The sequence below is a fragment of the Mus pahari genome, chromosome 1, assembly GCF_900095145.1.
Source record: "Mus pahari chromosome 1, PAHARI_EIJ_v1.1, whole genome shotgun sequence".
NCBI lineage: Eukaryota > Metazoa > Chordata > Mammalia > Rodentia > Muridae > Mus > Mus pahari.
Genome location: NC_034590.1, coordinates 112,685,747 through 112,701,557, shown reverse-complemented (window position 1 = coordinate 112,701,557; position 15,811 = coordinate 112,685,747). Strand labels below are relative to the sequence as shown.

General features: G+C 47.8%; 1 protein-coding gene across 1 annotated transcript in view; it reads right to left on the bottom strand.

The window, feature by feature from the left end:
* Positions 1-15,811, bottom strand: part of Kcnq1 (potassium voltage-gated channel subfamily Q member 1) — a 340,852-nt gene that overhangs the window by 60,052 nt on the left and 264,989 nt on the right. Inside the window, exons 12-15 of the mRNA XM_021200906.1 lie at positions 8,570-8,645; positions 4,629-4,723; positions 4,037-4,083; positions 3,177-3,238 (exon numbers count right to left, since the gene is read on the bottom strand). Of these exons, the coding sequence (XP_021056565.1) occupies positions 3,177-3,238; positions 4,037-4,083; positions 4,629-4,723; positions 8,570-8,645 (280 nt within the window). The remainder of the gene's footprint in view (positions 1-3,176; positions 3,239-4,036; positions 4,084-4,628; positions 4,724-8,569; positions 8,646-15,811) is intronic.

Here is a 15,811-nt window from a genome sequence, read left to right as displayed (position 1 = left end):
ACCTGGGCTTAGCAAATATTCAGCTGGAGAGCAAGGATGGAGCAGGGCCCAGGGAAGGGCCTGGGATGGCAAGGTCTCATGGTGCAGCTTGTAAGCCTCATGGATAGAAAAGGACCCTGCAAGGCAGGTGTTGGAGGCTGGGGAGGTGGGGGGTGGGATCCTCTACCAGGAAATAAGTATGCGTGGCCTGGACAGAACTACGCAGAAGTACTGGGTGCTGGCCCCCCCCCCAACCCATGCTCCCTGCCCCCAGATGCCCTGTGAACAGGGTCTGGAAACCAGAGCGCCCCTGTGTCCAGCTTTGAGCCACAAACATTTCCTGCAGAAAACAAGAAAGTCAGTCTCTTGGCCCCACTGTGCTCTGCATATCAGCCCGACAGTGTGAGCTTGACTTGTAAAATAAACACTGCAGCAGGTCCAAGTCCAAGAACAGCTAAGAACACTATGGGTAAGAGGTGGGTGTGCATTCTGCAGAGAGCAGGGAACCATAGGGAAGCTGAGGCAGGCCAGGCAACAGAAGAGGGGCGCTGGAGCCAGAACTCCGGGGTTCCTATTACAGGGATGACAGGGTGGCTTCTACCATCTTGAATTGCCACTAGTCCTGACTACTGCAGCCAGTGGACAAGGCCACCACCTCTACTCAGCCTTGGCTCTCAGAGTTGATTCTAGCCTCATTACCAAAGGACTATCACACTTCTGAAATCTTCTCTTACTCACATCTGTGACTGCCAGCAGGACCAGCTCTTTGTATAACTGTGTGACAGGAGACTGCTTGATTTCTAGAACAAAACAATCCATAATTTACGACAAAAGCTGAGAGTGTATAATGGCTACAGGAAGGGAGCCCATGGGTATGCTCTCCCTGGTATGGGTTCCTGGCCTGGACCTTAGGGAACTCCTGGTCAGGAACCGGCTGGCCTCCCCTAAGAATCCTTTACAAGTAGACATGCTCAATTTCTTTGGTCCTTAGCTTGATCCTCTCCTCCCAGGGGGTCCAGCTGTTTGTGAGTGGGGTTCAGTCCCAGTGATGTGGGTAGACTATGGTGGGACACACTTCACAGCTGAGGGACTAAGCCAAGCTAGGCAAGTTGCTGGGCACTAAAGATTTGCCTTTGGCCAGTCTGTAGCTGGCCTGGAGGGGTGGGAGGGAGGTGCTGTCAGCAGGGAAGCCCAGGGGCTCTGGCTGGGCTCAGCCAGGCTGGCTGGCACTGGCTCTGCTCTGGGACTGCTGGGCTCCCAGGGATTTCCTGTCCCCTACTTCCCAAGGTCAGCAGGATTGCGCTTGGGTTGTTTCTGGTCCCGATGGTTACGTTGATAACTGCGATAACGTGGGGCCCGGCCATGCCATCGTGCCCTCTGGGCCCAGCAAAGCTCTTTCCCAGGGTCTGTCCCCACAGGGGGCAGTGGTCCCGGACAAGGGAGGGACTGGGCAGGCTGCCATGGGCTGTTTGGGTCAGTGCATCTTGACAGCCTCTTGATGTACAGTGGGGGTCCAGGCTAGAGCCCTGGGAGGAGCCTTGGTTCAGTGTGACCATGGCCTTGGCAGAGGACCCGCTCCTCCATCTTAACCATCTTGAGGTAGGGAGTGAAAGTGAGAGTGGTGCCCATTAGGTGTTTGCTGCAGGATTCCAGCATTCTTGACAACCTGGCTCAGAGCCCAGACAGGGTCAAGGTCACCAGGACCTCTGAGGATCGGCCTAGCTTTGTTCCTAAACCTTGCTCTCAGAGACCACGGACTCTGAAAAACCAGCCCTTTGTTGTTCTGATCTGATGAAGTACTGGCACATACTTCTGCCCCTGTCCCTGCCCCTGTCCCAGCTCCTGGGCCAGTACAGGTTCCACCTTGGTCATATAAAGCTGTGACTTGCTCTTAAACCCTAGACTGCTGCTACTCAGTCATATATTGAGTCTGGAAAGGGGACACTGATTTTAGGAGCTATTAACAATCATCTTCTGTCACTTACAAGAGATACCAGGTTTCTGGTCTGGGTTTGAGGGGTAGCCTGTCCTATAGGCAATGGGCAGAAGGAGAAAGCAGGAACAGTTAGAATAGGTAGAAATTTGTGGTGGAGAAATTAACTGGGACTGGAGACAGTAGGCATTTGTGCCAGCAAAGAATAGGAAGTCTTCAAAAGCCTTATCCTATGTGGGCCAGACTATCTTTGCCTACCTGCCCAGTTGCAGCCCATATTGAGAGTCAGAGGCAGATGTTGCTAGAGCAACCCAGCAGCAACCACACTCACCACTCAACTGAAATTCCACTATTTTTAGCTTCCTAGTTAGGTTCAGATAAAATCCATGTATACAGACTCAAGTTGTCTGGAAAGGTAACAGCACACCTCAAACCGTAGAGACTTCCAAGAGTAGCAGTGGGTTGTACCATGTGCCCAAGAAAAGTCCCCCTATGATCCAGAGCCTCCAGTGGCTCATGAAAGGTAGGATGGTGGGCCCAGAAGGCAGGGGGCAATGGAGTAGCCTAATTGCCTAGCTAATACCAGCTGTGACATTTTGGTAGCATAAGATCGTCGGCGACCAGAGTATGCAGAACGGTAGCACTACAGGGTATGCACTCTACTGTACATGGGAGCCTACAGTAGTGGATACTAAAAATAGCCTGGTCAGGCAGAGCCAGAAGAGCCTAGCACACTAACGTGAGCTGGATCTTCCCCACCAGTCAGGTCCAGGATAAGTAGAAGCTGACACCATCCAGGAATCCATTCCAGCCAGGTTCTGAGTCTTCTGAAGATTTGGCCTGCCCAAAGCAAGGACCTTAGACAGCTGGCTCATGGGGAGGCCGATGTGAATCTGGCTGCAGCCACCTTCTGGCTAAGACACAGCCAGGAGGCTCTTAGAGCTCTAAGGGTAAGGAGTGGAGGGAAAAGCTAGGTCATGTTTAAGGCTTCAGTGCATCTGGCTCTGCAATCTCACTCCTACCTTCCCAGGGCAGTGGCAGGGCCACAGACCTTGGGACACCAGGCAGAAGCAGCCAGTAGGCAGGTTTCTGACTTTGTAGGCACATAACTGTGAAGTGTATTGGCCCAGCCACCATGCACAGTGCTTCTCAAGAACTTCACGGAGGAGATCAGAGGGGCGTGGAGCTAAGTAGGGCCCTTGGGATACTGCACTGGCCGAGGATGGTGGCAATTAGAGCTGACAGTGCTGATGCAGGAACCTACCTTGTCTTCCACCCTGTTCAGACGGGCACCGATGGTGTTGCTGCCACGGTCTTTGCTCTTTTCTATGGGGTAAAGCACAAAGTCAGGGAGATGGGCTGTGGGTGTGGGCTCAGGAGCCTAGGGAGCAGGGGATGAGAGAAGGGGTAGCTGGGGGTGGGGTGGGGCGAAGGGTAGATACTATAATGAAAGAGTATCTAGGCTCCAGATTTGATCCTCCTAGCTTTGGAACCCCTGAGTGTCTTTTAGGTGGGACAAATCACTCTGTTCAGGGAGTAACTCAATTGATTTGTGATACTTACTGGGCTTGGTCATATTACCAGGACAGGGTGTCTGCTACTTTTGTGGTCCCCAACATTAGATTATGCCCCATAGTCCTGTTTGAATCTCAGCTATCATTGGCACCAGGAATGTGCCTTGCTTTGTCCTTTCCTGGTGTGGCTTATCCCCTTGTCTGGACGACATGAGGATTCCCACCAAGCCAAGAACTAGCCCATACCACCTGAGCCAGGAAGGAGACCCCCACCCCACCATGGCCCCTGAAACTTTGGGCTGGCTGCTTATCTAACCCATGCTCCATCCCATGTTCTTCTACCACAGGAAAATGGGCCTCTGGTTCTCACTACCATATCCAGAATTTGACCATGAGGCTTTAAAAATCTGTCATTTAGAGGAATGGAATGGGCTCTGTCATCACCAAAACATTCCTTTACATAGACTGTCTGCAGCTACTTTGCCTAGCTTGGGGTCTGTTCCTTCTAGCTTCTATACAGGAGGCCCTAGTGACCTGTCATAAGGAAGATAAGAGACAGACAGGGGTGGGAAAGAGAGCCCCCGTGGGTTGCTCTCTCCAGGACACCCACCTGAGATGGGGATGAACAAAGATGGCTTCCCAAGGGACTGATCCAGCCTGGAGAGAAGAGAGGGACATGAGCTCACACAATGCCTGAGGCACCACAGAGACAGGCCGTTGTGCCCAGGAGGACAGTATGACACCCACTCCAGGGGTATCTGCTACTGATACTCCAAGACCAGCCAAGAGGCACCCAAGACCCTATGGGCTCATGCTCCTGAGAGGGCCAGGGCGGAAGTTTAAAAATGAGGAGCAGAATCTGGGCTCCTTAGGCTTCCTCTCTGGATAAGTGGGGTCCTGAACCTTTGACCTTATGTATGGAAGGGACAGTCACAATCTCCCAGCTGCCCTCCATGATATACAGAGCTAGGTCTGCAAGCTAGCTCATGAAGCTAGCCTCCTAGATCCATACCCGTGCTGGGCCCCAGGGAACCTTGATGGAAATAGGATTCAAGACCATGTTGGCTCTGAATGGTCAGGATCCTTAGCTCCACCCAGTAGCAGGAAGATCCATGGATGGATGGGTAACCTAGAGGGAGATGTCACGAAGAAACCCTTTCTTTCCCTGTGAGGCTGGGGCAAGGTCTCCTTTCTGTGCCCACCTTCTCTGTAGTTCCTTAATGCGCACCATAAGGTTCAGGTGGCCCTGGGAGTACTGCTCGATGACATCTCGCACATCGTAGGGCTTCCGTGCTTGCTGCAGGCCAGAAAGACACGTGTCATTTTCTCCTGAATCCTGTATGCTCATTTCTCAACACACTGATGGGGTGGGGTGCAGTGATAGGGAGGAATGGCTTAGAACGTATATAGTAGCAGGCTTGACCCCCAAAGGCTTAGCCTGTCCAGGCCTATCCCTTCTGTCAGTTCACTGGTAGGACTAGCCAGCTTCTACTGGCCCTCTTGGTTCCAGGCCTCCTCAGGAAGAGTTGGCCTCATGGGCTGGAGACATGGTCTTGCATACCCACAGTTCATCTGGGCCCTAGACTGGCTGTCGACACTGGCTGCTGCTTCTCTGAGAGGGGAGGTAGAACGACACATGCTGTAGATGGCTCACAATACCACACAGACTTTCCATAAGACAGCCCAGCTCTCTTGAAGGAAGGACCTGCCATGCTCAGAGCCATTCTAGGCACCAGGGTCACCACATCTTCTGTGGCCTACACATCCAGAGACTATTGAGTCCAAGACTTAGGCAGATCCTTGGTCCTGTATGCACATCACTCTGAACTTTTACTAAGAACTACACTTGATGATATCTCCAGGTCTTACTCTCTTCTGTAAGATGGAAATATAAGCCCTGATCCTCCCTTCTCCGAGATGAGTTTCTGAGCCTTGTCGCCGTCGTCTGTAAAACAGGATACCAAATCTTGTTCCTCTTTCCTGGAAAATGGGTTGCTGAAGTCTACACTGCTACTTCTAAAAGAGACTGAGAATAAAATAAGATCTAAGATGAGGAAGGTCAAGGAATCCTGATGCGGCACCTTGTCAGTCAGAGGTGGTCATGACTGAGTCCAGGGTCTGAGTCCTTCCTTAGTGCACAATGAAAGTGACCCTAAGTAGTAGGGGAGAGACTTGTGGGAGAAAATGCTTTCTAAGGTGTGTGACACCTCTAGGCATGCCTGGTGACACATGAGGTGAATGAGCAAAGGAGGCAGAAACTAGAGTTTGAGGTGGTGCAGGCCTGGATTAGAAGCAGGACAGATCCTTATGTTGGTCTGTGGATGGCCTGAGAGTCTGAGAGCCACTGTGTCCAAGTGAACATGGGTACCTCTGCCAGCCTCTGCAAACATACATGTGATTGCACATGTAGTGGGGAGAAGTGAGTTTGTCAGCCTGCAGGAGGGCAAGGGACTGCAAGCATAAAGCAGTTAAGAAGGATCAGAGAGCTGGCCAGTGGTGGCGCATGCTTTTAATCCCTGCACTCTGGAGGTAGAGGCAAGTGGATCTCTGAATTCAAGGCCAGCCTGGTCTACAGGGTAAGTTCCAGGACAGTCAGGGCTACACAGAGAAACTTGGTCTCAAAAAAAAAAAAAAAAAAAAATCCTAAACCACAAAACAAAACAATCAAACAAACCCAGAAGGATCAGGGATACCCTACCAACCAACCACCCGTGGTCAGCAGCACTCCAGGCCTGCTGAGACTTGTCTTGGAGCCATTAAGCTCCCTTTCAGGGTCTGGTTGGGGATTGAGGAGCCTTTGTCAAATATTTGCCTAGGGCTCGTGTAAGAGACAATCTTAGCTTTCTCCCTGGGCCAATGTCCCCTGGTGGCAGCAGGAGCCAGAGATGAGCCAGATAACGCTGCCTGTCCAGACTGATGGGCTGTGGACATGGGTGCTCAAGGCAAACTTTCAGGGCTAAGAGGCCCTGGCACCTCAGGCCAGACACAAGGGCAGCTGGCCAAGGACTTTATTGGCCAGCAAGGCAGGCAGGCAGGCCTGTAGTCAGGCCAGTACGGCCGTTGGAGAGCAGGTGGGTGGATGGCTGAGGCAAGAAAGCTGGGTCACCAGGGTGGCCTGGAAGCCTGTGGAGCCCTCCCCACAGGGGAATCCCTCTTCAACTACGTCACTCTTTCCTGGAGGCCTGCCACCATCTGCCCATGTGTCCCCAGCAATAAAGCCAGCTCATTGTAGCACCCTTACTTTTCTCTGTACCCCACAAGGCCCCTCTGCCATCTGGGCTAAGTGTACAAGTGAGAAGCAGCAAGCTGGAAGGCAGGAGCTGTTCGGCCTGTTCTGGCAGTTTCCTGAGCCACTCTTAGGATGTTGGCTAATGTACTGAGGCCTGACAGAAAGTGCTCTGGGTCTCTTTTTTGTCAGCCACCAACCATGTCATCAGGCAGGTCCCTTGTTTGTGACATAGAAACTGGGTCTGTGTAGGCCACTAAGATGACCTCTGACTCAAAGGGACCATAAGGGTCCCTGTGTTCCACTGGGCACCCAGAATCTAAAAGTGAACCCCAGGGAGCCATGAGCCTACCCACCATAACCCCATTCGACCGAGCAGTTCCTATACTGTCTCATGTGGAACCTTTTCCATCACCCGCAGAGCCTACTTCTCTTAGCCTGGGGACCACCATCAGCTAGCAATTCCTCATGACCCTTTAAACACTAGCAACATAAGCTACACCACTTTCTAGTGAGAGTGTCACACCCTAGCCCCACTTCTCCCTGGGAGATTGTCTTGTCAAGATGTGACTCCCCATGGGGTTCCCATGGTCCCTCGCCAAACTGGGAAGAGCTGGTTCTACAGGAACTCATCTCCCTATCTCTCTCTTGGTGTCTCAGCAGTGGGACTGTAGGTCACGTGGCTTCTAGGTAGGGGGAGAAACAGCTTTAAGTGCAGTCTTTGTGGGGGGGCCTTTGGACCCTTCTAATCCATTTCCAGGTGCTTCCTGGCTCTGGCCCCTGCTCGGTGTGACCTTTACTCCTTTTGACAACATGAAGTCCCTAGGTTTGTGGGAGCTTGGGTGTAACTTGGTCTATTTGTGTTGTGACAGTTCCAGGGGGTGCAGGCTACTAACAAGTGTACAGCAGAGTGCCACCGTGGTACTGCTGGATGGGCATAGGGCCCCTCCAGGGTGGCAGTGAAGAGCTAGGGTGAGGAGCTACATACTGCTCTCATTAGTGTCAGAGGCTTGGCAGGGGAGGGGTGGCTGTGGCTGTTCTTAGGGCTTGAATAGTTGAGAAGCTGAGGACAACAGTGAGTGAGACTCATGTCACCCAAGGCTCCTCTCAGTACAATGATGACAACTTGGGATGGGGACTATACCTTGGCCCCTACTTCCTGCAGAGTCTAGAGGTTTTGGCTGCCCCAGAGCTGGGGTAGGGGTGGTGATGAGGGGGCAGTGGGAGCCAGTGTCAATCTCATGGCCTGGTATGGTAGGTGTGGCCTATAACAAGGCATAGGGCCACCACTGAGATTGTCCTTGGGCAGGCTATACTAAGGTGGGTTGCCCCAGCCTTCTCTGCTCAGTGACAAGGGCTTTCCAATAAGAGAATGCTCTCCAGCATTTGCTGTGTCTACTGACATGTTCTCAGAGTGAGGAATAAGGCTTTCTTTCCCATGACTTCTGCTCACAACTGTCCCAGAGTAGAGGAGGAACACAACCTGCTACCCTGGGGTCTCAGCGAAATGGTATGCTGATACTAAATGGATCCCAGAGCCACAGCTTTGCCAGCTCAGGAGCCTGTGGTCACTAAACAGGCCTACGGGTAGGGTAGGATACAGAAAGCTCCAAGTTAACTGAGGACAGAAGTCACTTAGGACAAACGTCACTTCCTGTCCTGGTGACAATGCCAGGCTGTCACCATCACAGCCTTGCACGGAAGGAGAAGTAGTCCCATAAAGTTACTTCTAACAATTAACATAGAGTGATAAAGGGTCCCTGTGCCAGAGCTGGGTACAGTACCCTTGGAGGAGGCTGCTGTCTTGGGGAGTGGTGATCGTCTAAGGGGTACAGTCACAGCATGATGGCATCTAAGGGTGAGGGCATACTACGACTATAGTCTTCTCGGGGTCAACTGCACTGGGCATGGTCTTACCTGGAATTTCTTCTTGGCTACAAAGTACTGCATGCGCCTGATGACCTTGATGGTGGCCCGGTGGTGATCCCGTAGCCTGTGGAGGAGGCAGGGCAGAGTGTGAGCAGTCTTCATGTTAGTGACCCTGCAACACATGTTAAAGGTACCCCTGCCAAGCATTGGGTAGTGTCTCCAGAAACAAGAACATTCTATCCAGGGCTTATTATGTCTCTAGAGAAGCCAGACATAAGGAGTTTCTACAATGGACAGGGAAGGATGCCACCCACAGATGGGGAGAACAACTCCTTTCCTGCTTTTGTCTCACAAGTGGGGTGGCTGTCTGTACCCCTAGCTTGCAAGGGTTGCAACTCCAACAGCATAGTCAGGGAATGCCCTGGGAGGTAGGGTGTACCACAGCCGTGTTAATGAAGATCCTGTTTCCTGAGATGGCTCAGATACTTTGTTGGTTTGCCTCTAAATATCCTTCTAGAAATAAAGTCTTTTTTATAAACATCACTGGAGAAGGCAGGCCTGTGATCAGACATCTGTGTGCACAGAAACAGACTGGAAGGCATCAGGGCAATGGAGAGACTGGGAAAATCTGCTGTCTGTGAAGCTCAAATTGGACCAGCCAGACTAAACCGCATTGGCAACAGAGAGCTGCTGGGAGCCTTAGGGAAAGCAAGACTGGAAGCCCGCCCCCCAAGCCCAGAAAACAAGAGGCAAGAGGAAGCCAGCCTACCCTCCAGGCTGGGCTTCCTTCTCAGAGAAGTGTGGGAAATGTCTACACCAGATGGGATGGTGGGACTTCCTGGGCTGTGAAGAAAACAGTGGAGCCTAGGCTCCAGAGCCACCAGGAGACAAGTGACAAGATTCCGGAGAACAAAGGCTATCAGGGTATCTTTTTTTCACACGATTCCCCCTTGGAAATAGCTGTGGTTCTCACAGAGCAATAGTAGCTCCTGGGAGGGAGTAAAAATAGAAGCCAGCAGGCTCTTGCCACCAAGGACAGGATTCAGACCCTTCTAGGATGGGACCCCAGGAAACACCCAGAGGATTTGGTTGAGAGAGGCTGGCGAGGCCTCACATTGTCTCAAGTGTAAACTAGCCCAGCTTTCTTTATCGTATTAGAGGGTGATCTGTAGAGAGATATTTTGGAATTTCTGGGGTTTGTTTTGTTTTGTTTTTGTCCATACATAAAAGTTGAAAAATAAGGGAAAAATAGATCCCAGATAGAGATCTGCAGGTGTGGTGCATTTTGCAATCTTAACTGCTAGAGGCCCTCCTGAAAGGAGACTCGAGCGTGGTTTTCTAGCTGCTTGGATTTGAGCTGACCTTGTGACCTAATGTGGCTGGAAAGCTCTGGGGAGCTCTCCATGTGTGGAACCCACAGGTGTTGAGAGGGTGGCTGGAGTGGCTGAAGGGGGGATCGTGGAGGTGCCCGGCCTCAGTCAACACTGGTTGGAGGTGTGTGACTCAACCATCTTGGATCACCTGGCCCTAGGCAAGCTACTGATGACTGCATCTGTCTGAGTCAGCCCCAGTACAACCACAGAACCACCTTCCAGAGGAGCTGAGTCCAAGCTCCCGACCCATGGAGCTGTTAGCAAGACAAATGACTATTAGACCTCAACATTTGGTTAGAGTTTGCTCTTCAGTAATACGTAGCTGATAAAGAAATTAGAAGCTGGACCTCTACTCCCAGATATTTAGAAGGCTGAGGCAGGAGGATCACAAGTTCAGGTGAACAGAGTGATTTTAGTTCAGCCTGAACAAGTTAATGACATCATTCCTGAAGAGGTAGTTCAGCAGTTAAGAGTACTTGCTGCTTGAACTCCCAAAGGTAAAGGGTTCAGTCCCCAGCACCATCATGGCACCTTAGAACCAACAATCCCTGACTCCAGTTTCAGGGGATCCAATACCCTTTTCTGAACTCCAAGGACACCAGATACATACATGCTGCACACATATACATGTAAACAAAACATCCACATATATACAATGGAATAAATAAAACTTTTAAAAAGTTAAAAAAAGAAGAAGAAGAAAAAAAAAAGGCAGGGGAGCTGGGTGTGTTGGTATCTCAGTCCTCAGGAATCAGAGGCAAGTTCACTCTATGAGTTGGAGGCCTGTCTGGATTACAACAGAGAGTTCCAGGCCACAGAGTGAGACCCTGTCTCAAAAAAATGGAATTGGGACTGGAAACATAGATCAGTGGTAGAATGCTTGCTTAGCATGAACTAGGCCCTGGCTTCAATCTCTAGCACTGAGGAAAAGAGAGAAATGAAGGAGGAGAAGAAGAAAGGAAAGAAAAAGAGAAAGAAAACGAGAAAGAAAAAGTTATTAATTAGAACCCCGAGGTGGGACATTGTGATGTCAACTTTGTATAAGATTTGACATTGATTTTAGGAGTGGGAAGGGGTGGGGGAGCAGATGACAGAGGAAGATTGGGATACATGATGGTGTTTGCAGTTGTGAAACCTCGAAGTCTGTTTGGAGGGAGAAAGAACTCTGTTTTAGGGAGGACTATGAAGAAATGGCTTTTATGATAGCTGAAAATCCCTTCTTGTTCCTGTCTTGTTCCGCCATGGTGGAAGCAGATCATGTGATCTGAGCTTCAGCCTCAAGAGATCTGCAGACTTCACTTTTACCCTCTCAGACAAAAACAAAAAAAAATTAAAAACGCCTGCCTCCTGGACAAGCCTGAGCTAGCCTGCTAGAAAAGCTGAGTGAAGGAAGAGAGGTGAAGGGTTCGGATGACAGCTGACAGCTTCAGGCATGTGAGGCTGACACTGCTCAGCCACCAAGTGAGTGTTCTGCCCCCAGCAGTGAGCCCAGCAGAGCAGCCCAAGTCTGACCTACAGAGTCATTGGTAGATAGATGGCTGTGCTTTGCATCAAACTTTCTAGATGAGAGCTTTAAGATAACTGTGATAAATAGAGTCAAGAAAATAGATGAAAAGATGAGGGATTTCACCAGATGATAAAAGTTATCTCCAAATACTGAAAAAGAAATTCTATAAAAGTCAGGCATGGTGGCACATGCCTATAATTCTACCTCTTGGGAGGTGGCGTCAGGAGGATCAGGGGGTTCCAGGTCACCCTTGGCCACACAGAGGTTCGAAGCCAGCCTACGTTACTGGAGACGCTGTCTCAGCCTCATTAGAAGTCTCCCTCTCGAAAACAAAGAAGTAAATAAATGAATAAAAGAAGGAAAAGAGTGAGAGAGAAAAAGGGCAACACAGTAGTGGAAATTAAGAATACACACAGTAGGTGGTTTGATAAAAGATGCCATGTAGTAAAACAAGAAAGAAAAATACTAAAACAAAGTGGATAAGAAGAATAAGGTGGCAGAAAATGTGGGTTTAAGTGAATTGATATTTCATTAAATAGATCATGATTGTCAGTCAGGATTAAAAATGATGATATGAATTCACTAAACACAAAGAAAAGGGAAAGGGACAGAGAAAAAGGTAGTAGCTTTCTAAACAGGCAGCTGCAGACTAGCACCAGGCACAGTAGACTAGATAAAGAAAATCTCCGAGTTACAACGTATCCGCTCTGGGCCAGCTGTCAAAGTGTTTGTCTTCCAAGCAAGAGGACCTGAGTTCCTTTCCTAGATGCCACATTAAAAAAAAATCTAGGTATATTAGTATGTGTTTGCAATTCTATGGCTAGAGAGTGGGACAAGAAGATTCCTGGGGCAGGCCAGTGAGAGACCCTGTCTCAAAAAGAAAAAAAAAAAAAAAAGGTGGTTTGCAACTGAAGAAGGACACTCAAGGTTGTCCAAGATTGCCACCCACCTTGCTTCCTTGGCAGTGGATACCAAAGCACCAACTGAGCCCAATATGAACAATCTATATGTCAGTCCACCCGGACAGGGACAAAAGCCACACCACTGCTGGCCAGCACACACAAGTATTTACAAAGATACCACGCGCTAGGTTTTAAAAGCAAGTTTCAACAAATTTCAAATAAATAAAATGATGTTTAACATAGTCTTTGACCACAATAAAAACTAAACTACAAATCAAAATTATTACTAGGAAATCTCCAAGTGCTTTGGAAATTAAATGATCTAAGTAACCCAAGGTCAAAGAAAAAAAGTTACATGAATTGGAAAATAGTTTTAATTGAATAGTAAAAAATGTATCAAACATTACAGCTAAAGTGTACACCTACAATCTCAGCAACACAGGAGGCCAAGTCTTAAAGATCACAAGTTTGAGGCCAACCCACACTATTTAGCAAAATGGCGATTTTAAAAATGGCAGGATTGCTCAGTGGGTAAGGGTGCTTGTGTCCTAGCCTAAAGACCTGAGATTGGTCCCCAGGACTCTCCTGGTAGAAGGAGAAAACCAACTTTCAAAAGTTGTCCCCTGACCACCACATATGGGGCATGGCACATGCACCCCCCACATATACACAGATAAATAAACATAATATAAGTTTTAAAATCGTATCTTCAAAATTATAGTTTAATAAATGTTGGAGGTACCCTGAGGTATGGACTTTGAGGCGAGGATTACACATGGCCTAAAATGTGATAGAGGAGAGGCTGAGATCCAACTCAAGTTAAACACACACACACACACACACACACACACACACACACACACACAAACACACCCCAAATTTAAACCCAAAGGAAGTAGAAGGAAGGAGATAATAAAGATAAGGGTGTAAGTTGATGAAATAAAAAATGAATGCTGCATTAAAGAAAATCAACAAAGCTTACATTTGGCTTTCCAAAGAGACTAATAAAACTGATAAAACGTTAGCAAGATAGATGGGATGGGGTGAGGCAAATTACAAATCACCAATTTTGGGAGTTTTAGAAAAATGAGCACCACCACTGTGGAATTAGAGACATTAAAAAAAAAAAGGCCTATTTAGAGAATAATGTGATAAAAAGTAATTCTGATAATATAGATAAAATAGATTAACTCATCAAAACACATTTTAAGAAAAGAAGAAATAAATACAAACTGCCCAATGTTAATGGAATTAGAATTTTAATGATCTTTCTACAGAGAAGTTGGCTTAGATGATTTCATCAGTGGGGTCTCCCCAGCATATAAGGAAGAAGCTCCCAGCTATACACAAAGATTCTTACAGGGCTTTTTTGAGGTGGTCTGGCCTTGATGCTCAAATCTGACAAGGATATTCCTGAAAGAAAACTCAAGGGCTATGTCTGTCCTGCATGTGGAGGCAGCCTCTAAAACCCAGCAGCCAGTGAGATCCGGGGCTCAAGTCAAGATGCAGGATCAGAGTGGCTTAATCCAGTTATGCAAGGCTGGCTTAACATTTGAAAATCAATCAACAGAACTCACCACATCAACAGAGCAAGGAAAAACATATAATCAACTCAAAAGATGCAGAAAAGCACTTGATAAAGTTCAAGGCCCTAGTCCTAATTAAAAACACAACTCCTAGCAAAGTAGAAAACACAATTAAAAAAAAAAAGAACAAAAATGAAAATTGAAACAAACAAAAAATCTTAAACACTGAGCACACATCAAGTCATGGAGAAATCACTTTGTTCCTGAGACAGTGTGTCCTATATTTTCTAACAGAGATCATAAAGTCCCAGCCTGTGCATTAAGATGAGAAAAGGAGAGAGAAGTTGGAAGGATTGAGCTGCCAAAAGGGTTCAATGGTTAAAAAGGCTTGCCTCCAAGCCTGGTGACCTCAGAACCCATATGTTGGGAGAAGAAACTGATTCCCACAGGTTGTCTTCTGACCTCCTCATTCATGTTGTGGCAGGCACTTCCTACCCCTGCCCCACACAAATATAATATAATTAAAAGTTAAAGTAAAGCACTTGGGAGACAGAGGCAAGTAGATCTCTGTGAGTTCAAGGCTAACCTGCTCTACACAGTGAGTTCAAGGACAGCTAGGGCTAGAGAGACTATCTGAAAAATAAAACAAATCAAAAAATAAAACCAAAACTAAATAAACCCCCCACCAAACAAACAAACAAACAAACAAGAAATGAATTTAGCAGAACTCTGACCTTGCTGGGTGTGGACATAGTAGCTCATGTATGTAATCCCAGAAATCTGAAGGCCAAGAAATAAGGATTGGAAGATGGGGCAAGCCTGGTTTTACTAAAGGTTGAAAGCTAATAATTCATTATCTTTCTATCTGCTAGCAATAAGTAATTAGACCACAAAATGAAGACACTAACTGTAATAGTGTCAAAGCTAATAGAGCGATTTAAATTGTTCACAGGTGAGACGTATAGGCAGTCAAGCACTGAACAGTGAGAAGCAGATGGTGACTTGAATTCATGGAGGTTATGACACATTCTTATCTGTGGGGCTGGAGAGACGGCTCCTTGATAAAGGGCACTGGCTTGCTCTTCTGGGTTTGATTCTTCCCTCACTGCTCTCCAAGACAGGATTTCTCTGTGTAGCACTGGAACGTTCTCTGTAGACCAGGCTGGCCTGGAACTTACAGAGATCCACCTACCTCTCTCTGCCTTCTGAGTGCTGGGATTCTAGGCATGCCCCACCACTGTCTGGCCTGGGTTCAATTCTTAGCATCCACATGGCAGTTCACAACTATCTGTAAATCCAGTCCCAGGGGCTCTGAAACCTTCCTCTGATCTCAAGGGTACTGCATGTACACAGTGCACAGACATGCATGCATATATACACACTCATACACATTAAAAAATTAAAAAACCCTGTGTGGTGGTTTGAATATGTTTGGGGCAGGGAGTGACACTATTAGGAGGTATGGGACCTCCTAATAGTAAAGAACCAGAAAAAGACTAATAACAAAACTTTTAGGTGTCTTATCAAGGTCCTTCCTCAAGGGAACTTTATTCAAGGGGTTCTGAGTCTGCAAACTGGCTCAAGTCTGGAAATTGATTCACTGGCCAAGATTGCCTTTTACCACAATCCAATGTAGCCTTTCTTCTATTTGTTTGTTTGTTTGTTTTTCCTTCGTATACAGATCAAACAGAAATGTAGTAGGCTTCCTATCAATTTCATGCCGGAAACATCATGATTGATTAGCCAGTACCAAAAGTCTGTACAAGTCATATCATTATAAAATTCACATCTCCTGTGCTGACCATTACGGGTTAGGTCATTGTGAACCTTATTTTGTCTATACTTTCCATTATAATAACTAAGATCAACTTGCCTCTGGTGATATAATGCTGCCATCTGGCCCTTACTACCTCAGGGCCCAATTAAACCCATTGCATTTAATCCATCCAATTGAGCAGCAGCATCTCCAACNCTAAGGTCTG